General features: G+C 41.1%; 13 protein-coding genes across 13 annotated transcripts; 5 read left to right on the top strand and 8 right to left on the bottom strand.

Annotated features, from left to right (window-relative positions):
* Positions 1-195: 195 nt before the first annotated feature.
* JH06_5287 (hypothetical protein) lies at positions 196-1,268 on the bottom strand (the record flags this gene model as incomplete). Its single annotated transcript, XM_014673788.1, is given in 6 exon segments — positions 196-513; positions 544-657; positions 688-804; positions 819-1,040; positions 1,052-1,225; positions 1,248-1,268. 6 exon segments carry the CDS (start codon positions 1,266-1,268, stop codon positions 196-198), a joined length of 966 nt encoding a protein of 321 aa, XP_014529274.1.
* Positions 1,269-1,509: 241 nt separating this feature from the next.
* JH06_5834 (60S ribosomal protein L10) lies at positions 1,510-1,827 on the bottom strand (the record flags this gene model as incomplete). The annotated part of the gene is made up of 1 exon (XM_014673791.1): positions 1,510-1,827. One exon carries the CDS (start codon positions 1,825-1,827, stop codon positions 1,510-1,512), a length of 318 nt encoding a protein of 105 aa, XP_014529277.1.
* Positions 1,828-2,295: 468 nt separating this feature from the next.
* JH06_5833 (ribosomal protein RPL15) lies at positions 2,296-2,913 on the top strand (the record flags this gene model as incomplete). Its single annotated transcript, XM_014673790.1, has 1 exon — positions 2,296-2,913. One exon carries the CDS (start codon positions 2,296-2,298, stop codon positions 2,911-2,913), a length of 618 nt encoding a protein of 205 aa, XP_014529276.1.
* A 466-nt stretch (positions 2,914-3,379) lies between these two features.
* Positions 3,380-8,353, top strand: JH06_1130 (hypothetical protein; the record flags this gene model as incomplete). The annotated part of the gene is made up of 2 exons (XM_014673782.1): positions 3,380-3,413; positions 3,444-8,353. 2 exons carry the CDS (start codon positions 3,380-3,382, stop codon positions 8,351-8,353), a joined length of 4,944 nt encoding a protein of 1,647 aa, XP_014529268.1.
* Positions 8,354-8,380: 27 nt separating this feature from the next.
* JH06_1129 (chloride conductance regulatory protein) lies at positions 8,381-9,035 on the bottom strand (the record flags this gene model as incomplete). The annotated part of the gene is made up of 3 exons (XM_014673781.1): positions 8,381-8,562; positions 8,591-8,865; positions 8,896-9,035. The coding sequence occupies 3 exons, from the start codon at positions 9,033-9,035 to the stop codon at positions 8,381-8,383; spliced, it is 597 nt and encodes a 198-aa protein (XP_014529267.1).
* Positions 9,036-9,099: 64 nt separating this feature from the next.
* Positions 9,100-10,599, top strand: JH06_1128 (matrilin-2; the record flags this gene model as incomplete). The annotated part of the gene is made up of 2 exons (XM_014673780.1): positions 9,100-9,122; positions 9,159-10,599. 2 exons carry the CDS (start codon positions 9,100-9,102, stop codon positions 10,597-10,599), a joined length of 1,464 nt encoding a protein of 487 aa, XP_014529266.1.
* A 73-nt stretch (positions 10,600-10,672) lies between these two features.
* On the bottom strand, positions 10,673-14,851 carry JH06_1127 (helicase; the record flags this gene model as incomplete). The annotated part of the gene is made up of 13 exons (XM_014673779.1): positions 10,673-11,179; positions 11,209-11,610; positions 11,640-11,762; positions 11,793-11,879; positions 11,910-12,140; positions 12,170-12,437; positions 12,468-12,847; positions 12,877-13,050; positions 13,075-14,162; positions 14,193-14,355; positions 14,385-14,648; positions 14,678-14,759; positions 14,790-14,851. 13 exons carry the CDS (start codon positions 14,849-14,851, stop codon positions 10,673-10,675), a joined length of 3,831 nt encoding a protein of 1,276 aa, XP_014529265.1.
* A 291-nt stretch (positions 14,852-15,142) lies between these two features.
* JH06_1126 (3-mercaptopyruvate sulfurtransferase) lies at positions 15,143-17,760 on the top strand (the record flags this gene model as incomplete). Its single annotated transcript, XM_014673778.1, has 12 exons — positions 15,143-15,212; positions 15,242-15,315; positions 15,346-15,531; positions 15,562-15,651; positions 15,682-15,809; positions 15,839-16,362; positions 16,393-16,466; positions 16,504-16,708; positions 16,741-16,847; positions 16,880-17,022; positions 17,053-17,598; positions 17,631-17,760. The coding sequence occupies 12 exons, from the start codon at positions 15,143-15,145 to the stop codon at positions 17,758-17,760; spliced, it is 2,277 nt and encodes a 758-aa protein (XP_014529264.1).
* A 51-nt stretch (positions 17,761-17,811) lies between these two features.
* On the bottom strand, positions 17,812-18,201 carry JH06_1125 (40S ribosomal hypothetical protein; the record flags this gene model as incomplete). Its single annotated transcript, XM_014673777.1, has 3 exons — positions 17,812-17,952; positions 17,985-18,077; positions 18,139-18,201. 3 exons carry the CDS (start codon positions 18,199-18,201, stop codon positions 17,812-17,814), a joined length of 297 nt encoding a protein of 98 aa, XP_014529263.1.
* A 169-nt stretch (positions 18,202-18,370) lies between these two features.
* JH06_1124 (hypothetical protein) lies at positions 18,371-18,846 on the bottom strand (the record flags this gene model as incomplete). The annotated part of the gene is made up of 5 exons (XM_014673776.1): positions 18,371-18,406; positions 18,437-18,505; positions 18,536-18,659; positions 18,691-18,779; positions 18,811-18,846. 5 exons carry the CDS (start codon positions 18,844-18,846, stop codon positions 18,371-18,373), a joined length of 354 nt encoding a protein of 117 aa, XP_014529262.1.
* Positions 18,847-18,937: 91 nt separating this feature from the next.
* Positions 18,938-19,481, top strand: JH06_1123 (hypothetical protein; the record flags this gene model as incomplete). The annotated part of the gene is made up of 4 exons (XM_014673775.1): positions 18,938-19,083; positions 19,116-19,182; positions 19,213-19,356; positions 19,386-19,481. The coding sequence occupies 4 exons, from the start codon at positions 18,938-18,940 to the stop codon at positions 19,479-19,481; spliced, it is 453 nt and encodes a 150-aa protein (XP_014529261.1).
* A 1,178-nt stretch (positions 19,482-20,659) lies between these two features.
* On the bottom strand, positions 20,660-21,514 carry JH06_1122 (hypothetical protein; the record flags this gene model as incomplete). Its single annotated transcript, XM_014673774.1, has 7 exons — positions 20,660-20,724; positions 20,756-20,922; positions 20,953-21,064; positions 21,097-21,167; positions 21,200-21,288; positions 21,323-21,413; positions 21,447-21,514. 7 exons carry the CDS (start codon positions 21,512-21,514, stop codon positions 20,660-20,662), a joined length of 663 nt encoding a protein of 220 aa, XP_014529260.1.
* Positions 21,515-22,380: 866 nt separating this feature from the next.
* Positions 22,381-23,479, bottom strand: JH06_1121 (hypothetical protein; the record flags this gene model as incomplete). Its single annotated transcript, XM_014673773.1, has 7 exons — positions 22,381-22,670; positions 22,703-22,799; positions 22,823-22,995; positions 23,026-23,094; positions 23,126-23,180; positions 23,213-23,379; positions 23,413-23,479. The coding sequence occupies 7 exons, from the start codon at positions 23,477-23,479 to the stop codon at positions 22,381-22,383; spliced, it is 918 nt and encodes a 305-aa protein (XP_014529259.1).
* Between the last annotated feature and the right edge of the window lie 61 nt (positions 23,480-23,540).

Genomic DNA, 23,540 nt, shown 5'->3' with positions numbered 1-23,540 from the left:
ACGGACTTGGATATGTGGTTTCTCATTTCTGGGATATTGTCGAACCCATTCACGACCTCCTAGGAATGATAAGAATCAATCAACTTAACGTTGTGTGAGGACGAATCGAGATCGGATCTTGTTTAGGAATCCTCGTAGATCTGAGATGAGAGAGAAGAAAGAGACTTACAGAGTTTCTCAAGGATTGTATCAATGTCAATTTGTTTGATTTGTAGAGATTGAGTTAGCATCTAGATCAAAAGAGGAAACAAACAGTACTTCAACATCTATTCGGTTGGATTGAACCACTTGACGAAGAACAGACTCCATCTCATCATCCAAAAGATCTGGGTTTTCTTCTTGACTGACAAGATTCTCTGTTGGATTGAGAGGAAGTGTTTCCTTTCTCTCCTTTGGATCTATATCCATCTTCTCCTTCTGGTCTACAGATTCTGCTTCAGTTTGGAGATCATGACAACTCTCTTGAAGAGTTCCTTCTGTCACTCGCACTTTCATACACATGGTATGGTATGGCTAGAGATGAGATTTCTATTTTGTTCTCACTGTGCGTAATCGACCTGCTTCAATCACAAAGGGATCAGAAACAAAAGAAGAATCTCCTGGTCGAATTGTAGCACCTGCAGTATCTTCAAAGTATTTGGGTTGATAATCTGGTGGCTTTGAATCAATCTTAAGAAAGAATCAAACAGTAATGTCATCATAGTAATACAATTGAATCGTAATCCATCGTTCTCGTGGAAGAGGATTAAGCGTGCTACAGAGAGTGATGAGGGTTCGAAGCAGAATAACCTGAATATCAGAGTACTCTTCATTATTACTGCTTGATTCTTGACTCCATCTGTACTAAGCAGATTCGTTTCACTGTTGTTCCGAGTCATTTCGAGAGTGATATTTGTAGAATCAGGATAAGTGAAGGCATAGGAATAGGTTTCGAGTAGTTTGGACTGTTCTTTGTGTTCAGGATTATCATAGATGGCAAATACTAATCCTCTCAGATATCGTTTCTCAAGTGCATCTAGAATGAATGAAGGGGATAAATACTACCAAATACACCTTCTTCTAGCCATCGTGTGAGTTGCCATGCTTCCTGATTGCGAATGTGTGGTTCTTCCTCTCCCTCTTTCTTGTCAATAGGATGCAACGCATTAATCATAACTCCAGCATAATTCTTCTGACTAAAACAATCTCCATCAAAGAGATTTCGTAGATAACAGATCTCACTAATCTACATGACACTGCCCAAATACAGATACTGATGTCCGAATCATGTTTTTCACAACAGCTACAGATTGTTGCTGGGAGACTGTCTCCAGTTGTTGCTTCATTTGCATTGTTGTTGCACTCTATCATTCAATGCATCTATTGAATTGTACCATGATTATTGATTGGAAATGAGGAAAAACAGAAGTCAGGGAACACTTCCCGCCAACTACAGAATCTAGTAGGGAAAACGATTATAAAAACAAACAACTCCACCTTTGTGAATGACTATTGATAATTTCAATAGTTTCAAAGCTTTCCNTGATCAGGAACATACTTAGCGATGTTACCATCAGCAACAAGCTTTCCACTCTGTCTCATGGCAGCATACTCCTCACGAGTGTACTTGGTGAAACCCCACTTCTTGGAGATAACAATCTTTTGACGACCAGGGAACTTCATGGCAGCACGACGAAGGGCTTCCATAGCAACCTGCTTCTTATCATCCTTTGTACGAATCGAAATCAAAGGTTGACCAATACGAACACGAGCCACCAGACCATTAGGCTTTCCATAAGCATGACGCATACCAGTCTGCAGTCTATCAGCACCAGCACAAGAAAGCATCTTATTGATACGAGTCACATGGAAAGGATGAGCACGAACTCTCATGTGGAACGAGTCCTTTCCTCCATACTTCACCAAATACTTGTTAGCAGCAATACGTCCAGCTTCCAGAGCTTCTGAAGACAACTGTTCACGTTCATCTGACAGAAGGTGAGCAACGAAAGGATAAGTATCCACACTAGCACTCTTGTCACCAATATCGAAAATACGAATCTTGGCATCTACACATCAATCAACACTTCAACCAGGAACTCCACGACAGAAACGAGACTTAATGTAAGGCTTATTCTTCTTGCAGTAACGATAACAACGAGCAGGACGACGACCCATTATTGAAAGCTATTCAAAGGCAATATGAGAAACAAAATGGTCAACACTCCTGAATCTTAAGTCACAATTCAATATGGATTCATTACATAGTTCAATTCCATCGTGTTTCATTGAATACTTCCACAATATCGATTCAACATGGGTGCCTACAAGTACTTGGAAGAGCTGTGGAGAAAGAAGCAGAGTGATGCTATGCGTTATGTGCTTCGTATTCGTTCTTGGGAGTATCGTCAACTCCCCAAGATCTGCCGTGTGGCTCATTCGACCCGTCCCGACAAGGCTCGTCGTTTGGGAATGAAGGCGAAGCAGGGTTATGTTGTGTATCGTGTTGCTGTTCGTCGTGGAGGACGTAAAAGACCTAATCCTAAGGGTATTGTGTATGGAAAGCCCAAGAACCAGGGTATTATTGGTTTGAAGAACAACCGTAACCTTCGTTCTATTGCTGAGTGTCGTGTGGGTCGTGTGTGCAAGAACCTGCGTGTATTGAACAGCTACTGGGTGAACCAGGATGCTACTTACAAGTATTATGAGGTGATTCTTGTGGATCCGAGCCACAATGCCATTCGTAACGATCCTAAGATTAACTGGATTGTGAGTCCTGTAATGAAGCATCGTGAGTGCCGTGGTTTGACTGCTGCTGGTCGTCATGCTCGTGGCTTGAACAAGAAGGGTCATCGTGCTAACAAGCGCATTGGTGGATCCATGAGAGCCAGCTGGATGCGTCGTAACACTCTTTCTCTTCGTAGATACCGATAAGTCGATTGAGAGTGTGTTTGTTAACAAATGCAAGTGTGAAAAGTGATTGAAATGTGGAAAGTGAGAAAAAGGATAGAATAAAGAATAGAAAAACGACAACTGCAGGATTCGAACCTGCGCGGGCAAAGCCCAATAGATTTCTAGTCTGTCTCCTTAACCACTCGGACAAGTTGTCTTGTACAGAACCCTTCAGGATTGACCTTTCAGAATGATAGCATAACTGTATTGTCGTTTGAAGAGTAATAACTGCGGGAATGTGCATTTGACACGCAATTTTCACTCTTTGTAGAGTACAAAACCACTATTGTTCTGATTCCACTCTGCACTATTTGTAGTGTTTATTCTAGATTATTTTGCCCCTAAATCGTTTTTTCTGTAGTTAGAATTCGAGAAGAACTAGAATCGAGAAACCGTAGAACCGCGTCATAACCAATAGTTTAACGAGACTTCACTGTACCAGTTAATAATGAAGTTTGTAGTTGTTATCCTGTCTATTCTGTGTAGTGTTGAGTTTTCTCGTTGAGATGTAGTTGTATTGTCGACGGCAGTTGTTTGTTCTGATCAGGAGAACTGGGTCAAAATAATTAAGCAGAATCGTAATCATGCAACTGAAGAGAGTGTACAAATTTACGGTGGAACACAAATCTTGTACTCTTCTCCACCTCAAGTAATAGACCAGTTATATTCGATCGATTATTGTTTGGAAAAGACGGTCAATGACCAATATACTATCTCGTTAGTTGATTCTTATGGAGACAGCTGGACAAATGGTGCCTATTTAGAGGTTCATGGTCCCTATGAGAATATTGTGTTTAAGGGTTATTTGTATGCAAAGCGTACACTGACTAATGCCCTTTCCCTTTACAATCCTTTAAAGACAAATGCGGAGTGGAAATTTACGAATTCTTATGCAAGTGGATGGACTTCTATTGATTATAATGACGATTCGTGGACCAGTGTGGTACTCGGTAATCCATCAACTCCTACCGACGGTACGCAGTATTTCAGAAAACACTTTACTGGTATTTCGAATATGGCAGCATATGAAGTTCGAATGAGGTTCCGATATGGAATTATTGCCTACATTAATGGTATGGAAATCTATCGTCGAAATATGCCTGTTGGGGAGGTCACTTCATCCACAGAAGCTATTGGGTCCTTTACAACATCAGAATTCCGAGGAGTCGTGCGATCAGGATTAGAGATTGAATCATCAGACTGTGTTTTAGCTGTTGAAATCCATATGTCTGCAGGTGCTATAGTAACGTCCATTGATTTCGATGCTTGGCTTTCTGTGTATGCTGCAGCAATGACAGATGTGAACTGTTATCCTTTCCCTTATTCTCCCACCATCACTTCTACAGGAGGTGAAAGCCCAATCTATGCTATGGATTACTATAAGAGCCGTGTTTACTCCATACCCCTAACAGGAACTGAAGATTACTTGTCTTATTCGTTCACAGTCCAGGTGATTCCTGCTGTAAATGCCATCATGTGGTATCCTGCTTCGATGGGTTCTTCTGGTGCTACTGCTTATAACGTGTTAGGAGCACCTTCACTAGAGAGTGCTCAGGGGTTCTCAGTCATCAAGACGATGTACAATCAGGTGTATACTACTGAACAGTTCACCGTTGCTCCGATCTATAATGCAAATACTCCATATGGAGCATACCGTTTTCAGTGGTTAGAAGGTGGATCACAAGTGATGGTTCCTGAATTGTATCTTGGTGTGTGTAATATTCCTATTCCAACTTCGCTTACATTGTCAGTGTCTTCATTGTCAGTGTATACGAATGTAGAACAAATTCATGTGTATGTGACAACTCTGGGAGCAGGCAATTGTACTATTACTCCTTCCCTTCCTAATGGTCTTGTTTTTGATTCTGTTTCGTGTTCAATTTCTGGTATTGCTACCGAGACTCTTCCTCAAACCACCTTTGTAGTAAGTAGTTATGACGTATTCGGTGCCTCTGCCTCTTTCACTCTTACAGTGAACATGTGTTCAAATCCTATTATTGAGATTGAGCGTGTATACAAAGGACAGTCCTCAAAAGAAGGATATAAGTTGATTAACCTTGATACAGAAGAAACAATTCTGAGTGTTGAGCCTAATAGTAATCAGCAGGACAACACCATATCAGTTCAACGTATTTGTAGTACTGCTTCACGTTATGAAGTGGAGACAACTAGTTCTGGTGATTATTGGTACAAGTATTCTTATCTAAATGTCTATGTGCTGCATGGTGCACAACGAGAACAAATCCTACGTTGCAATTACGATAATACTCGTCTCTCTCTTCCTGGTTCCTATTACTTCAGTGTTCAGCAACCTATTTCAGATCAATCTCAGTGGTACTACAAGATGGGTGAAGTTCCTACCAATTGGTATGATACAAATACACCTTCATGGGAACAAGGGAGTTACGGTCAGTTCCCCAATTCCACGAATCATCTTCAGATCTATAAGAAGATCTTCAGTGTTTCATCGTTAGAGAATGGAGGTGCATTCTCTCTGGGTATTCGTTATAAGTTTGGTTGCATTGTGTATATGAATGGAGTCGAAGTGTTCAGGAATAATGTGCCTGATGGACAACTAACAATGGATATGACTGCTGATGGCCTCTACAATGAAGTGAAGTATCGATTCATCACCCTTCCCTACAGAACAGTAATCACCTCTGGATCATCAGCAGTGGATTATTTGAAGGTGGGTCAGAATTCCATTGCAATTGCTCTAGTGGGTCTGTCTACAACCACACCCACTGTGTCTGAGTTTGATGCTGTGATTCGTCTCTTTGGTAGTGATGCAAGTACTCGAGTGATGGATGCCACTTTCACTCAGGAAAATGTGAAAGGTGAAGTTACGGATGCCTGGGATCTCTCTTCAGACACAGGAGCCTATAACTCTGAGTGTGGTTCGAATTGGATCCAGATCACATTCAATGATGATCGTCGTGAGTGGATCAGCTCTGTTACTCTTCAAGCCTATTATTCATCCTTCATGCGTCAATGGCGTTCATTCAAACTCTTGGCCCGTAACAAGGAGGAAGAAGAATGGACCCAGTTGTTAGATGTGAGTGAATTGAAGTGGTGGGTGGTAGCACAGAACAAACTGTTCTATTTAAACAATAACAAACCATACAACATGTATCGATTTACGAACTTTGCCTCTGATATTGAGGACTGTTATTGGTATGTGAATCGAGTGGAACTGAATGCTGATCGCATCGAACAGAATATCCCTGATCTGTCCTATGAGTCTCCATTGACAGCATTTCGGAATATCGAAATGGCTGAGGTCTATCCCACAGATACCCATTATCTCCAATTCACTGTGTCTCCTGCTCTTCCTGCTGGATTGTCGTTAGACCCACCTACGGGTATTCTGATGGGTACTCCTACTGAACTCACCAATAACTATCACTTCACTATTAGCGCACTGAAGTTGAGTGGAGAAGCTACATCGTGCCCGATGGTTGCCAATATCATTAGTTGTACTGGTGATCACAATCTAATCACTGTCACTATTCGGTCAGATAGCTATCCTTCAGAGATGAAATGGGCAGTATATCATGGTCGTGGAACTACAGGACCTGTGTTAAAACGTGTTGATGTCGTTGCACAACGAAATACACTATACTATGGTGACTTCTGTATCGAGCCCGCTCTCTATACGTTTGAAGCTATTGACACGTCAGGAGATGGTTGGTTTGACCCTGCTGGATACTGTTTGTCCATTGATCAGGGTGAGTTACGATTTGACATCAATCAAGTTCCAAAGATGACCAAGCCTTCAATTGTTACAACCACTTTCACATCTTTGGTTCCTTTCCAAATTGAGTTTACAGATTGGACGATTGCTATACAGAGTTCTCTGGTGACTGAGGGTTGGACGTTAATTGATTATGATGCTTCTCAATGGAGTGTGATGAAGGCTGCTGATCTGGGTATGACTACAGAAAATGCTGTTTATATTCGTAAGACCTTCAATATCCCCTCACTTGAGGATTATCAGGTGCTAAATATTCGTGTTCGATACATGGATGGTCTGGCTGCTTACTTCAATGGCAAGCGTGTGGCTCTGTTTAATATGCCTTCTGAAATCACTCCTGAGACGAATGCTCTCGCTGCTCGAGATCCCTCTCTCTTCAGTAAGTTCCATGTGATTCTCAGCATTGATGGAGGTGTGGATGGTACGAACGTGATAGCTTTCGAGATGCATCGTGCTACCGAAACGCCGACCTCAGTCCCCATGTCGTTTGATGCCTCAGGTATCTTCGGTGTGGAGACGTGTTCTCCTGTCGTTGATACATATGTTTCCCTTGAAAGTTCGCAGTTGTATGCAGGTACTATTGAAGAGGCTCTGGATATGTATATGTTGACAAGGTTGCGCTTGCCTACTAAGAAGGAGGCCTACATCCAATGGACTGTTGAGAATCTTCTGGGAAGCAAATTCAACCAGTTCGCTATTCAGAACGCCTTGTCTGTGACTAATTATTACTATTCATTCTATGGCTCCTTCACTGGATCAGAAGATCGGTTCACAATGGTTGAAGTGAGGGGAAAGGAGATGGAGAAGAACAAGCGAATGGCAGAGGACACTTCTGTGGGCTTTATGGGTTTCAATACATTCCGATTTGAGCAGGATGAAAATGAATCATCGAATACACTGACTGTGATGTCATTTGTGTCACTCTATTGTAAGGCAAGTGGTACGGCGTGTCCTGGTATCGATGAGTATCCATCTGTTTCCGAAGGACAGATTTCACCTGCTTCTTGTCCTTATGGCTTCAAGGGATACAGTTATCGAAATTGCACGAATGGTGTATTGAGTGATGTGATTTCAGATCGATGTGTATACCGTATTCCAGAGGATCTTACTTATCAACAATCCTCCTATGTGTTTGTATTAGGTACCAAGGTCACTACTGGAAAGCCTCGCTACAAATATGTTATTGAAGAGTTCTCATTGGACAATGTAGAACTGCCTGAGGGATTGGAACTGGATTCTACAACTGGAGAGATCTTCGGAACACCTCAGAAACTTACTGATATCTCTTCTTACACTGTATTCGGTCGTAACCCTGTGGCAGCCACGGCAGTAGTGATCTCAATCACAGTACGACGGGGATACTGTCTAGCAGATGGTGTTTTCTCAAGAACTTATGTTGATGAAACGGCTTTTTATAGTTGTCGTGAATTAGGAAGTTATATTGGTACAAAGAAACGAGCATGTGTGTTGGGTGATGAAGATGGTGTCTGGGAAAAGGAGAGTGGATTCTGTATGCCTATCATGCTTCTAATTATATTTATTGTGGTGATAATTGTGATTATTATAGTTATTATACTAATTCTCCTTAAGGTGAATAAGAAGAAGAAAGCAGCTCCTGGTGCAAAGGCAAAGGGAAAGATGATCAAGGCAAAACCCTCTGTAGTGTAAGTGATGAATGATAATAAACAAATCACTCTAAATGTTTGGTTTGATACTCAATCTAATAATCATATTACTTTGTGGACATACATCTGCTTGCTCGAATAGTTGTGCCATGTTACAGTCGAAAGCAATATCTCTGTCGATATCAAAAAGGTCTTCTTCAGGACTTTGACAGTCAGTTTGGAGATGGCTGAGACTATCAAATAGTGGATTTACTACATCACAATAGATTCCCATAATTACGTATTGTATCATCATCAGGAGAAAAAAGAACTTCATAGACACCCGAATTCGGATGAATACATTCACATGCATCATTATCTTCCTCACTTTCTATATCGAATCCTGGAGAATATGTCGCACAATCGAACTCATCTTCTTCAGGATCTGAGAGTTGACAATAGACACAGGGTCGTTTATAAATATCTGCACTATGACAAACGGCATGAACACCGATTGCTTTATAATCAATGACTAGAGAATAGTCTTCTTCGGGACTCGAAAGAAAGATACCATATCTTTAAATTAAAACTATTTCATTTGATTACTCTGATGTGAGATAGAGGGATCCTGAGGAATGAACTATACTTCGGTTGATGATGCAATCCAATTGTTGGACAACAAAAACAGGTTCCTCGTCCAGTTTTTCAGCTCCCTCATTTCTTCTTCCCTCAATAACTAGTCTCATGGAAGAGAAAACCTAACTGAACAAAATCGGGATGTTTTTTGTTCTATAGTGATTCATGATGATCATGAAGAAGGTAGATGATTGGACGTTTATCTAAAGATTTATATTCAATTGAATGCGAAGTTTTACTGTTTTTGCATTGTTTATTCTCATTGTTGCTATTCCAGCTCAACCTGTTTTGGAAGACTATCATATTCGTAGACTTGATGATACGTACCCTCCTGGCTATGATGGTCCAGAATCGGGAAGTGGTGGTTCAGGTGGTGGCTCTGGTGGTGGTTCAGGAGGTGGCTCTGGTAGTGGTTCAGGTGGTAGTTCTGGAGGTGGCTGGTATGAACAGGGTTGGTTCGACTGGTGGGAAACTCGGGGAGATGCCTATTTCCCTCAAGAAGGTGGTGGTTTTGGAGAGAATGGTAATTATGGTTGTTATTACAATTACACATTGTACAACTCAACAGCAATCTGTCAGGGAGCTATGGATGTAGTCTTCTTGATTGATTCTTCAAGCAGTATTTCAGATTCTGACTATGTCAAGGCTATTGACTTTGTGAAGAGCGTTATTCAGTATTATTATCTTCATCCAAACTATACCCAGGTCTCAATTCTTGAGTTTTCTACGAGTGTTCGTACTCTTCAAGATTTGACCTACGATGCTTGTGATTTGCGTAAAGCTCTCGACACAGACCGTTTATCCGGTTCTACGAACATTGCGATGGCAATTGAAACGGCTCATAATATCCTCAGGAATAGTCGTCCTGATATCCCTGATCAAATTATCTTGATTACAGATGGATATCAAACAATCCCTCCTAATGCTGGAGTTTCTTGTATCAACAATCCTCATGCATGCAATCAGTATGCAATCGATAAGGCAAACTTGGCAAAAGCTGACGATATTCAAATCTACACGATTGGTGTCGGTGAGGCCTCCTACTATGAGGATGATCTCCGTCAGATCTCTTCCTCACCTTCTAATGAGTATTTCAGTCTGGCATCTGATTATTCACAACTGAACGCACTGAAGGAGACTCTCCAGAATAGTACTTGTCCTGTAGTCCTTCATGTTACTCCAGAGGGCCTGTGCAATGAGGATATGCCACAAGAAATCATGATGATTGGTCACGGATTCCCTCGAAGTAGTTCTATCTCGCTTTCATGCCAATTTGGTGACTTTGCGGCTACACCTGCCAAGGTCATCAATCAAACCCATCTATTGTGTGATGGTCCCAAGTTAGTAGATCGTGCCGAGTGGCAGTGGGCTCATACTGCTGATTTCTTATGGAGTGGAGAATCGAAGGTTCCTATCTCCTTGTATTATAATGGCAAATCGATTGTACAAGATGGTGTACAGTTCACATATGGTTCATGTCCCGATTATTCTTTCTTAATTTGGGTGTTTGTAGGTTTATTGATTGTTGCTCTATTGCTGGGAGTTGTTGTGTATATTGGAAGCCATACGAAGTTAGAAAAGAAGGAGCTGCCTGTAACTAAGAAGACTACAAAGTCGGCTCCTCCGAAACCTGAACATAAAGGACAGATTGATCTCTCAATGATGAGTGTTTAATATATTTGTAATGAAGCCAACGCTACTAAGGTAGTTTTCGAACGTTGAGCGAGTGTGTTTGTTAAGAAAGAAATTACTCAGCAAGATATAATGAAGGAGTGAAGACAATATCTCTTAACATGGCAGTACAGATGTCATCACACTTATAATGCAGTTCTGGATTACCAATCTCAACAGCAATATCTCCTAACTTACGACACATTTGAACAGTTCGTAACAACTGATTCACAACAAATCCTTCAGCCATATCCACATCCTTCATGATCTCTGCAAATGATAAACCACGACACCAGTTATAGGCTACCTCCATAAAGTCTGTAGGCAACATCTTCTCAACTGCTTCATCAGTCACTTCCTTCTCCAAACCACAATCCACTTCCACTTGACAAATATTGCGTGCAATGATCATCATTTTATCCTTCAGGTCTTTCAACCGTCGATTTCTCAACACCACACCAGATCCACTTCCATGTTCATAAATCATTACACTTAAGACTGCTGCCAATTCGGGAGGGGCAAGATCTGTTAGTAGATTCTCAAATAGCATTTCAATGAGCAATAATGCATTACCTGAGCGAATCTAGAATGAACTTTCTCCAATTCTCCTACCAGACAACAACACCGACCTTTCAGTGTTACCAAATCTTGACTATCAACGTACATCAGATTCCTCAATACAGCAATGCGAGAGTGAAGTTCTGGTAACATACTCAGCTTGTCCGAAGACATTAGTTCCTTTAATTCTTTTTGCTTTGCATTCAACTGAATCAACTGGCGCACAGTGATCATACATTTCGAATGTTGACTGCACTTACAACATACACTTGTATCTTCCAGATCAGTATCTATTCGTAATAATGAAACTCCCTGCGACAGTTTCACAGCCGTTTCATACAGAGGTACTAACTCGTTCATAATGGAGAGGATGTATTGAGAAGTGAGAGAAACATTTTGCATGAGAACACGTTGTTTAGCAGTAGCAGATATGGAGGTGAGAACCATTTCAACATCCTAGGTTCATATACTAGAAGGTAACTTACTTCCAATGGAAGTCGAGTCACGAAGAGAGAACGATTATTACAGAGAAGATACAGACCAATGATATCAGTAAATGTAGTGCGTGTTGTAAGAGGAACTACCTGGTCTTGTGGAATTGGCACATTCTACACGTAAGTTGATGTAGTGAATAAGACTGGAGGAACATAAGCAAAGCCGAATAGTGATTTGGATTCTTCATTATACATGTGTACCGTAACCACTGTACGTACTAACAGATCCTTCTAGATCTTATTCAAACCACTCATGCTTACCCCATCTCCTTGATTGAATGCAACCGATCCAATGACAAAACGGCCACGACACAATGCATCTGGTTTGTTCTTCTGATTGGCTTTGTAAGTGAGTAATGCATTTGAAAGTAACTTCTTCTGTTTGGCCTGTTGCTTTTCCACCATTTCCACCATCTCCTCTGGACGAATGCCCTGTTCACAAGATAGAGTATCCATGAGTCTGTTAACAATTAGCTGAATATCCTTAACAGCCTAAATCACATCAAACAGCCATCTCTTACTTGTGAATAATTGTTCTTATCCAATTCTCGCATCCTTACTGCCTCTGCAAAGGAATGAGAGAGCATAGATTCTAGAGACATATCTTCGACTCGCATAACATTCAGAATCATTGAATAGTCGATTCGGAACTGAGATGTGATCATGTCTGTTGATGGTTGAATGATTCGCATCAACACTGAAGTACTAGGAAGATCTCTCACAAATATATACACATGGCCTTCCTTATCTTTGCCTCGACGTCCAGCTCGACCAGCCATTTGAGTGAATCTAGAAATGAAAGTGCAACGAATCGATCACTCAGTGGCTAAGAAGTAACGACGTCCTGTACCATCGAATTTAGCAATTCCATTAAAACATACTGCTTTTGCAGGCATATTCACACCAATAGCAAACGTCTCTGTTGCAAATAGCACCTTTATCAAACCCTGAGAGAAGAGTATTTCTACAATCTCCTTCAACAAAGGCAGTAACCCTGAATGATGTACTCCTATACCTCGTTGAAGAAGAGGAAGCAATCCTTGTACCTGTGGAAGGACTTGATCTTCTCGTCTTAGATTTGCAATACATTGGTTGTAATATTGTCTCACACTGTGACTCTGTTCTGCACTCAACAGTGTATCTGTACACGATTGAGCACACTTATCGCAAAGATCACGACCTAACGTAAAAACGATGCACTACCATCAAATCCAAGGATCATTCTTACTGGCAAATCATCACGTTTCTTTAGAATCTGGACTAATCCTCGTAATTCCTTCTGTGTTGGACGCAAGACTACTGGTTGGACCAGAGGTATATCATCCTTTGATGTTTCATTCGCTTTGAAACCATGAAGCAAACGAATCCTTTCAGGATGGAACTGACCAGAAGATTCTTTCAACTAGAGTTCAAAGAATAAACACACATGTACAGTAGTAACCTTGTTTTCATAGATTAGATCATATTGTAGAGGGACAGGTCGTAACTGAGTCTCCATGATGTATACTTTCTTCTGTTTGGTACGACCAATCCAATCAGCAATATCTTGGACATTAGGAGTTGTAGCTGACAGAAAGATCATATTGATGTGATCGGGCATGAGAATGATGGATTCTTCCCACACCACACCTCGATCAGAGTCATTTATGTAGTGAGCCTCATCAAACACAACCCATTCAACATCTCGAATCACATCACTACCGTTATAAAGCATTTCACGTAGAATTTCGGTTGTCATGATTAGTGTACCTGCGGTAGGATTCACAGAAACATCTCCTGTGACAATACCCACGTCTTCGTATTTCTGTTTGAAATCATGATACTTCTGATTAGAGAGTGCTTTCACAGGGGATGTGTAAATGCATTTGGTCATATGCTGTTGACACAATGAGATAGCATAATCGGCCACAACAGTCTTTCCTGCCGAAGTATGAGCACATACATACACGCTCTCACCTCGTTCAAGATGAACAATCGAACGTTTCTGGAAATCATCCAACTCAAAAGGGAAGTTCTGAGCCATATGAGAAACCATTTCATGAAAGTGTGTCATATCAGTCTCATCAATAATACCCCAACGACTATCTCGGTTATTCAGCTTGATACCACGATTGGATATATTATTGACAAATGATTTCTCTGCTGTCTGGATCTGTAACAATTGACGGATCTTGTTTGCCAGTTCCACGTCTGATAAGTCTGAAATCGGTACTTCTTTTGGTTTGGGTTTGGTGACAGCAGGATCGGTGGTTACGAGTTCGGATGTAGCTGGGTCACTGGGTTTCAAAGGCTCTTCTAGAACTTCGGATACATTGGGTAGATCTGTTGAACGAAGTATCGATGAAGAGGTGGGAAAAGAAATGTCAGAGATTATTGGAAGTACAGACTTCGCTGGGATATGATAATCATCAGCGAATTGTTCCATGTCTGGAGTCAATCCCTCAACCTCAAGATCTGGAATCGTTTCAGATGCGAATGTTGGAGTGAAACCATCAATGATCTTATTCGAGATATCTACGAATCATATCTCTTTGAGAATGGAACGAGGTAAATCTGTCGATTTAACAGAAATATGGAGGAGATTGTGAGCTTTCTCGGAACAATAGCGTTTCTCATGAACTTCTTCCTTCATTTCGTTGAGACGCAAACTAGCTACCAGTGATAAACCTCCTGGTAACATGGGTTGGTTGTGACAATCTCCTTGAACCTAGAATTGAGGAAGTCCATTGATTGTACCCCTCCTTTGGCATTTCGTCGATTTGATGACGTTGAATTTAAAGCACAGTCTAGTGTCTGAGGAACTTGTCGGATTCCATCGGCAATGACTCCCGGATCTTCAGTGTCATTGAATTCCTTAGCATGATGCACTTCGGAAATTGGGAGAAGAGTTGAAGTGATGTTCGTTTCATAAATGCTAGGAATCTTGGAGTACTGAAATCGCAGATTCCATGAATCATTGTTGAAAACAGAGTCTACAGCATCTTCATATGTTGAATCAAGCTAATTCTTATATCAATTCTCAGATCTACTTCTTCCATCATTTTCTTTATTCCAATATCTTCTTTCGGGAGTCCATAAGGAAACGAAGTGATTGTTGTAACAGAACCAAAACTATGTCTCACTCTTCCAAATGATCATTACCTTGTGTCCTCTCTTACGAGAACTGGCTGGTGAGCTTTTCCATCAACATAGAGTGTACTCATCTTGCAAAACAGTAACCATGAAAAGACCAGATCTCTTTTCGCATTCGCAAATTTCTGGATTCTAACGATCACTATAATCCATTACCGATACCACGAATGAGTTCAACGCTTTTGTGTACATCTGGAGAGGCGACATCGATATGGGAGGTGAATTCCAACCTAGTTTCAGTTCATGAATTTGAGATTGGGAGTATTCAGAGTAGTGTAATTGACTGGAATCAAAACAGTTTGGATAGGATGTTGGTTTGATTCATAGACAACTATATATTTGTCTGTTCAAGTCGGGGAGATATGTACCTCAAGAACATTAACAAGGTTACATTGATATCTTCAACAAATAGTGTGAATGGGGAAGAACCGAGTATGGATTGTTGTTATATTTGTATATAGTACCTATCATCTCGGGACATATCTTAACAGGAAGTCGTTTTGTAATTACAGGTGATGCCAATGGCAACATTCGTGTAAGTGTATTTTTCTGAGTTTAGAGATAGCTATGGCCCATATCAAAGTCTGGATTTGAAGATCCGGTGATTGATGTGAACCTTCCTGATAGTGTTATTACATCGGTTGTGGAGTATTCTTTCAGTTTGGTCTATGTTAGTACAAACAAGGGACAGATAATTGAGGTGAATGTGAAGAATAAGGTTGTCACTCCGATTTACTCTGTTGAAAATGATGTTGGTTCATCTATATAAGATAAGATTTAGTCGATTCTAAGTATGATTTCCTTTTCTAACAACATTTACTTCTCTACTGCCTCAGGTCAAGTATATCGGTTAATGCCTCTGATCAAGAGAGTCATAATTGTAGTTGATAGTGACCTATAGTCTGCTAGTGTCTATAGTATTCAACCTTCTCAGGCTCTTCATCTCTCTTACTCTTCCTCTCCGTTATTACACGGGTTAGTATGTTATGGATCAGAGACAGTAGTGCTATTGAATCTAAAGACATATCAGTGAGTGATGAGAGTTGAATTCATACTAGACCTTTTGGTATGATTCAATTAGGTACATCTGTACTATCTGCAGATATTCAGAATGATTTAGTGGTTGTAGCTACAAAGGACTCATTAATGTTATGGAATATATATGATTTGGTTGATCCAATTGATACAGTCCGTGTAAATGCTGTTTGTGTTGTTCGGTTTTGTCATTCTTATGGCGATCGTGAGAGGGATTCAGGTCAAGAAGTGACTAACCCAGTTCTGTCTGCATCAATTCCACTGCCTACTCCTGTAAAGCAGCACACACAGTCTCCGTATGTTTCTGCTCAATCTCAATTTAGTGCTACTCAACCTCGAGTCTCTGTTACTCAACCTCAATTTAGCCCAGTTCAACTTCAATCTCCTTTACATTCTTCTATCCATCAGTCTCCATCAACCCCTTCAAAACCAACATACACTGTACAATCGTTACCAACGAACTCTCCCATTTCACCACTTCATCCACTGCCAGATACATCTCAACAAGCCTCCTTACAACAGTTCAATTCCGTAGATTCTTACCAAGGTAGTTTTTGCCACGACTCCTGATATCCAGAAGTGATTAGACCCATGATTGAGGAACTCCAAACATACATTCATCGAGAAGTATCAGACTTGCGAGGTGACATGGTTCGCCAATTCTGTGAACAGGAACGGATCATTCAAGAGCAAAGAGAGCAGATTGAAATGTTATTGCAACTATTGCAACAAAAGAGGTGGTACTGTTTGTTTGATCATTCCCGCGGAAATCGAAATCAATCGAAATCCACTCAAAATCTTGCTTTCAATGCTTGCTGCTCTCCGTTCGGCGTCAACTAAGACATTTATGGCTACTTCTGTTCGTGCATTCTCTTCTTATTCTCCTGCTGATGGTAATGGATAATTCTTTCATATTAGTACGTAGGTGTGGTGGATCCAGAATGGCTTCAGCAGAGACTTGGAAAGGTGCGTGTATTTGATGCTACCCTTCACCTTGATCCTAAACGTAACGCTATCAAGGAATTTACGGATGTATATTCAGGGATCTATTGAATTAGACGTAGAAACGTATCCCTGGCGCTCAGTTCTTTAATATTGATGCTATTGCGGATTGCCAATTAAAGCTCCCTCATATGCTTCCTACACCAACCTATTTCAAGCAATGCATCGAAGACTTAGGTGTTAATGATACGGACGAAATTGTTCTGTTGTTCTCTCTTTGAAATCTCATATCTAGGTATGATACTCATGGACTGTTTAGTGCTACTCGCGCTTGGTGGATGTTCCGCCTGTTTAATAAGAATGCAAAGGTGTATGTACTTAATGGTGGTCTTCCTCGCTGGGAAGCTGAAAAGCGTCCTCTGGAGGCAGGTGAAGTTCCTTCTGTGACTACCAAGGGTAGTTTCTATGTGAATCCTGACTATTCGATGGTTCGTGTGTTGGATCAGGTGATGGATCTGATAGCCGATTTCAAGAATGGTAAGACAGATATGACGGTTGTCGATGCTCGTCCCCAGGGTCGTTTTGATGGTACTGTCCCTGAGGCTCGTCCTGGTCTGACGAGTGGTCATATGCCTGGAAGCAAGAATATTCCCTTCTCTATGATCACGAATCCAGATAAGAAGTTTGAAATCCGTCCTCGTGAGGAATTGCTGACCATTTTTAAGAATGCGGGTGTGGACATCAACCGCAAGGAGCCAATTGTTTTCTCATGTGGATCTGGAACGACAGCTTGTGTCGATTTCTTCGCCGCTTATTTGCTGAATAGACGTGCTCCTGGAAGGTGAGTTGTCTGTAGTGTGTGATTATTTCTAGTATTGCTGTCTACGATGGATCTTGGGCAGAGTATGGTGGAAAATCCTACACTCCTTATGAGAAGACAAAGCAATTCTCTGTTTCTTTCAACAAACAAACCACTTGTTTCAATTCTGTAACAATCACCTGATTACAAGCATGTTGATTATTGGCTGCCTACTGATGATCCGCCTCCCAAATCCTAACGAGTAAGAATGTAATGTCCACGCTTAGAGACCTCTACAATCTTTCCCTGCTTGACAAGCTCACGGATTCCAGCACGAGCACAGGAACCGTTCATCTTCAGACGGTCCACAATGGTATAAACGGTGATCAGCTTCATCTACACATGACCCAAATACAAAAACTACCAACCTTAGGAACCTCAGCAAGAAGCTTGTCGTAATCGGCCTTCTCAAAGTAGACCTTGTTATCGACGGTATCTCTCACCTTACCCTTGCTCCATTTCTATGAATCAGATCAGACATAGACGAAATGAACCTTCTTTCCGTTGGCAGACTAAAGACACGTTAGAAACATCCTCATCAAATTCACATCCAATCACAGATATCCCAAACCCAATTCCTACCATTTTGTAATCAAATAAAGTCTTGAAACAAACTTAAGGAAAGGAAACTATCCACGACAGAATCTGCTGGGTAATTATTTCCTGCCAATTAGAAGAATTCCAATTCAGCCGTGATAGTGGACACTGTTGTCGCTAGTATATGTAGAACAAACATAATGATCAATTCCTTGATTTACACAGCAACTGCTTTGGTAATGCCATACTTTGTCTACAAGTAACATCTTTCCACCATACACACTTCAAATGATAGGATAGCCTTTTCCAAGTCTCTAGAGCGTGTATTCAGTTGACCCATCAAAACCATCATCTACACCTCAATTCCTGTTGGATTGATTACATTTTCCTTCTCTGTCTGTAATGCTTTCTTCACTTCCCCAACATTGCGCTCTACAAGAATCGAATCAACCACTCGGAAACACCGACGACTATCTTCCATCCCTTCTAGTGTTTCCAAAACGTCTCTAACAATCAGCTAATCGACATCCATCCTACTTGTTTTCTGATATACTCATTTCCATATCGCTAATCTTCTGCATGATCGAATCATATTCAGCCTTCCCTTTTTGGTAACTCTCGAATTCCTAGAGATCAACCAAATCCGCTTTTCTCTACAGATTTGGGAACACGGATATCCTTCGTATCGCTCATGTTGAAAGAAATCACTTTGGTCCACTTAATAAACCTAAATGGAATGGCCGAATTCTTGCGCCACTCCTAAAATTACGTCTATCCTAGTAAGATGTTATCTGTTGTTGAGAATCTCTTCTCTGATAATCGAAAGATTGGAGTCATTCTTGTTTCGCTAGGTGTAACACTCTTAGTACTTGGTGTGATTCTTTTCTTTGATTCAGCCTTATTAGCTATGGGTAATATTCTTTTTCTAGGGTAGGTTAATTTGGTACTAAATATATTGATAGTGGAATGCCTTTTCTCTTTGGTTTTATGCGATGTCTCCATTTCTTCAATCCATTTGAGAATCCCAGTGTATGCATTATTGTCAATTTATGAAGATAGAAATGGAAAGGATTGATTTGTTTCTTCTCTGGAATTGTGCTTGTTTTAATGCGCTGGACAATTATTGGAATGATTATGGAAGGCTATGGAATCATAGTTTTATTTGGATCATATTTCCCTATGCTCTTGTCATTCCTTCGTCAAGTGGGATTGGAGACATGAATTCATTCTAGGTCCCTATTATTGGAAAGTATGTGGATGGTATTCCCTATTTGAAGGACTTTGCTGCTTCGGCTGCCAAGCAAGCTCCCAAGTATCCTGCAGTTTAGTTTACAAACATTTTTATTCAATTTCACTTGTTAATTCACGTCAGTGTATTCTATACCCTTTTCATCTTGCATGTTCAAGATGATACTGAATGCGATGGACTTCGTTTATGCAATGCACAAAGAGAACGCTTTCTGATATCGATCCATTGAAGAGAGAGTAAAGTCTCCATAGTCGGTGTTCTTTCCATAACCGCAAGATACGAATTACTTCAGTGTTACTTAATGCTCCAGGGGTTTCTTGATTGGTTACAACCACAATGAGAGGCACCCATGGTGCTACACCTGATAGCAACTAAATTTCAGTCTCTTTTTGATTTTTACCATGTGTAAGCATTTGCGTGTATAGTGGTAGTATCGTTGATTGTACAAGATCTCAGCCATCGCACTCTGGGAGTCAAAACGAACTGGTTTCACGATTCGTGCAGCATCTACGGTCCATACAATGACATCACGATAGCTATCAGACATGGGAAAGCTAGGAAAGAAGCTCGGGAATGTGAGAATGAGGTGGAAATAGAAGCTCACAATATGTAAGGATTTGCCTTCAAGAATGACTTGTCTTCTTGTTAATCCGGTGTTATTACTAAATTGACTGCGGATATTGATAGAATACACGTCACTATCTTCGACATGAAGAATTCGTTCTCGTCCATCACCAACACCACTAATCAGAAGTAGGTTGAAGCATCTACCTATCACAGAAGAAGAAATGAATACTCGTTGTAGCTACAGCACTTACGTTGATATCTGGTATTGATTTCTCTAGAATGGGAGATAAGGAGGATCACTACGCATTCTGAAGAAGAATGTGAATATAATAGTATTTATAGTTACTTAGCCACGAGACCTCTTTGAATAGCTTTTCCTGAAAACCAATCTGATGGTAAGGACAGTAAGACATCTACTTGATGACAGTACCGTCTCCACAAGCCATCATTGCGTAGACACGATTCACGAATATACTTAGATAAACAACCTGAGGATGAACAATTCACTCTGAACTTACAAATAGACACTAACACTTGAATGGGTTCTAAAAACTGCATAATGTTCGACAGAACATCACCATTAACGTCACAAAATGGATTGTACATATGAATAAATGGAGTGAGTGTCCGAACCATGCAAACACGAACACGACTTACGAAACAAACAAAAATACACACAACTGATTGCACTTAACAAGAGCATCCTGCGGCCTGAGCAGCCTCAGCATTCTTCGATTCCACATTGATCTTAATAACTACGCTTCAATTTACGATTTCATAGTATACACTTATTTCCCTCCTCTCCTTCCTTCTTTGCCTTATCTTCGCCAGGAAGAATGGTTGCTACCTTTCTGAAGAGAGCACTGACGTTATAACCACACTTAGCTGATGTCTCAATAAAGAGAACATTCAGTTCCTTTGCCAGAGCATCTCCCTCATCTGTTGAAACTTGTCTATCGATTAGTTTACACCAACACCAATACCTCGAATCTGAAAGATCTGTCTTATTTCCAACCAGAATAATCACCACATCCTCACCTCTCTCAGCACGGACATCGGCTAACCACTTCTTAGTGTTTTCAAAGGAAGAACGATCTACAGAATCAAGAAATATTTCCATTCCGCACTTGTAAGATCATATACAATAACAGCTACACTAGAATCCCGAATATAGCTGGGAATAAGACTACGGAATCTTCTACGCCCATTACACACCCAAAGGAACCCAACTCTTGACCTGCTGTATCCCAGAGCTGCAGACGAATAGTACGGTCCTCCAAATACATTGTTTTTGAGAGGAAATCGATACCAATCGTTGCCTATCAAATTAGTCTCACTAGTCAGAATGAATACTTGATAAGAAGAATCAAAGGTATCGTACATAAAACGAGTGATAATGGACGTCTTACCAACACCAGGATCTCCTAGGAACACCAGCTTGTATCTAAACCTCAAGGGGAACGAACAAGATAAATACTTCTCTAAAGGAGCCATACGAGGAGCTCCACCTTCGGCAGAATTGATTGCATCACTAGCAGCACTCATTTCAAGGAATGAACAAAGAACTATTGTATTCCTGTTTCCCATAAACCAATCCCGCGGGAAATTAATGAACAGCTTATCAAGGATTGAGTGAACAAACAATCAAAACTGCCGAATGATCTACCAACTACACTAAATACTGAGTCAATTGTCACTAACATCCTGATCTTCGTCCGCAGTCCCTAGAGTTAACCAATCTCCACAAAGGTACTGGATCCGGAAGTAAAAATAAGATGGTTCTTTGACCGTCTATTCTTGCTAAAGGTTCGGTTACTTAGAGAGTCGCTTCTACAACTCAGTCTCCATACTTATTCCTACACTAACAGATCAATATCCTCAGGCTTATCATCAAAGTCTTGCCACTGAAACTCGGAACGAGGAGGTTCATAGTCGATGTCCCCAGAAGACTTGAAAAGAGAAGGTTCCATCAAACTGTAACGAGATGATTCATTACCAGAGAGGAAATCGTAGTCACTTCCGAGTCCCGGATCTGTAGCGAGGAGGTTCGAATAACGGGAGGAAACATGAGAATGAGAGGCAAAAAGCGGTCGTGAGGGAAAGCCAGAACCTGTTGAACCGACAGAGTCGAAGAGCGATATGTCTCGAACTGGGGACTCTAATGCACTAGAGAAGAAATTGCCGTGAAGCGACGCCTGGCCTCCGTTGGAAGCAAACATCCCGTCTCCATCTCCAGAGAGCGAGCGATAAGGTTGGTGCTGGGAGTGCGTCAACAGAGACTCGCGAGGAGATGCGAGGAAGGAGACAGGTGTGTGGAGTCCTTGCTGATCACGATACCAGTCGCCCTCGTAACCACCTCCGTACGGACTCGCCTCATCCTGTGTGAAGAAGTGTTGTGAGTACTAGATTCGTCATTCACCATCGATTCCTACATCAGTCATACTCTCTGGGTTGCGTGCAGTATGAGGAAGAGTGTTGGGACTGTACGAATCAAATCCGTAGGATCCCTTGGCCATTCTAGGCGAACTGAGCGGTCCTAGTACTTGAGAATAGGAGTCAGGAAGAGGGTTATTGTCTTGCTCATCGAAGAATTCCAGTTGTAGGGACTCACGAGGAGGACGCAAGTGATCTTCTTGAGGAGGAGATGAAGGAGATATACCCACAGGAGACTGTCGATACTGACGATTCCGTGATACATGACCTAGAAGTCAGAGAGAGAAACAAGAGACCGACGATTCTTGACAGAGGGTTCTTCGGGTTCGGGCTCTCCTAGTATCTCGGTAGCCTGATTATTCATTTCGTCCTTTGGATATGCCTTCTTCACATCCACCTAGAATCAATCACTCTCCATACGCTTACTTTCTTTCCATTGATGATATGAGGTCCTCCCCGCATCACCGCATTAATACTGGAAGCTGATTTGAACAGCACAAAACCAAATCCGCGTGAATGATGCTTGTCATGGTGATACATTACACTAGCATTTTCAATATCTCCAAACGCAGAAAAATAGGATCGCAAATCATCTATGACTCAGAGAATCTCCCAAACCATACAATCATTCGTATCCACACTCAGACCGCCTACGAAGATCTTTCGAATTGCTGGCTTTGCAGGCTGTTCATCTAGGCCATTAGAAATCTAATCAGCAAGTACTCGAAGTCTGTGGAGGAGGAGCCATTTCCTTGGGTAGTGCCCAACGCACATCCACCTGAAATTAATGCTACATACATGCACTCTTACTTTCCTTCCATCAATAATATGAACTGTCGTCTGCATGGCAAGTTCAGCGGATTCAGGGTTTTCAAAGATACAAAAGCCAAAACCGCGTGACACTTGTCGGTCCGTGTACTTCATAACATTGGCTTGTTTGATTTTCCCAAAATGAGAAAAGTACCTTTCCAGGGACTCTAGAAAGTAAGCATCCCAATAGAACGCAGTACGGTCAGTTGTTTTAAAGGACAATCCCCCTACAAATAGTTTACTACGTCTAAGAAGACATAACCTCATGTGTACTCTTCATAGTATCTAAGTGGTTTCTTGTCCATCTTGACTAAGGAAATCCAGATAA

Source organism: Blastocystis sp. subtype 4, assembly GCF_000743755.1.
Source record: "Blastocystis sp. subtype 4 strain WR1 chromosome Unknown seqid_0028, whole genome shotgun sequence".
Classification (NCBI taxonomy): domain Eukaryota; class Bigyra; order Opalinata; family Blastocystidae; genus Blastocystis; species Blastocystis sp. subtype 4.
Note: the sequence above shows the minus strand (reverse complement) of the source record. Positions and strands in the feature narration are given on the sequence as shown.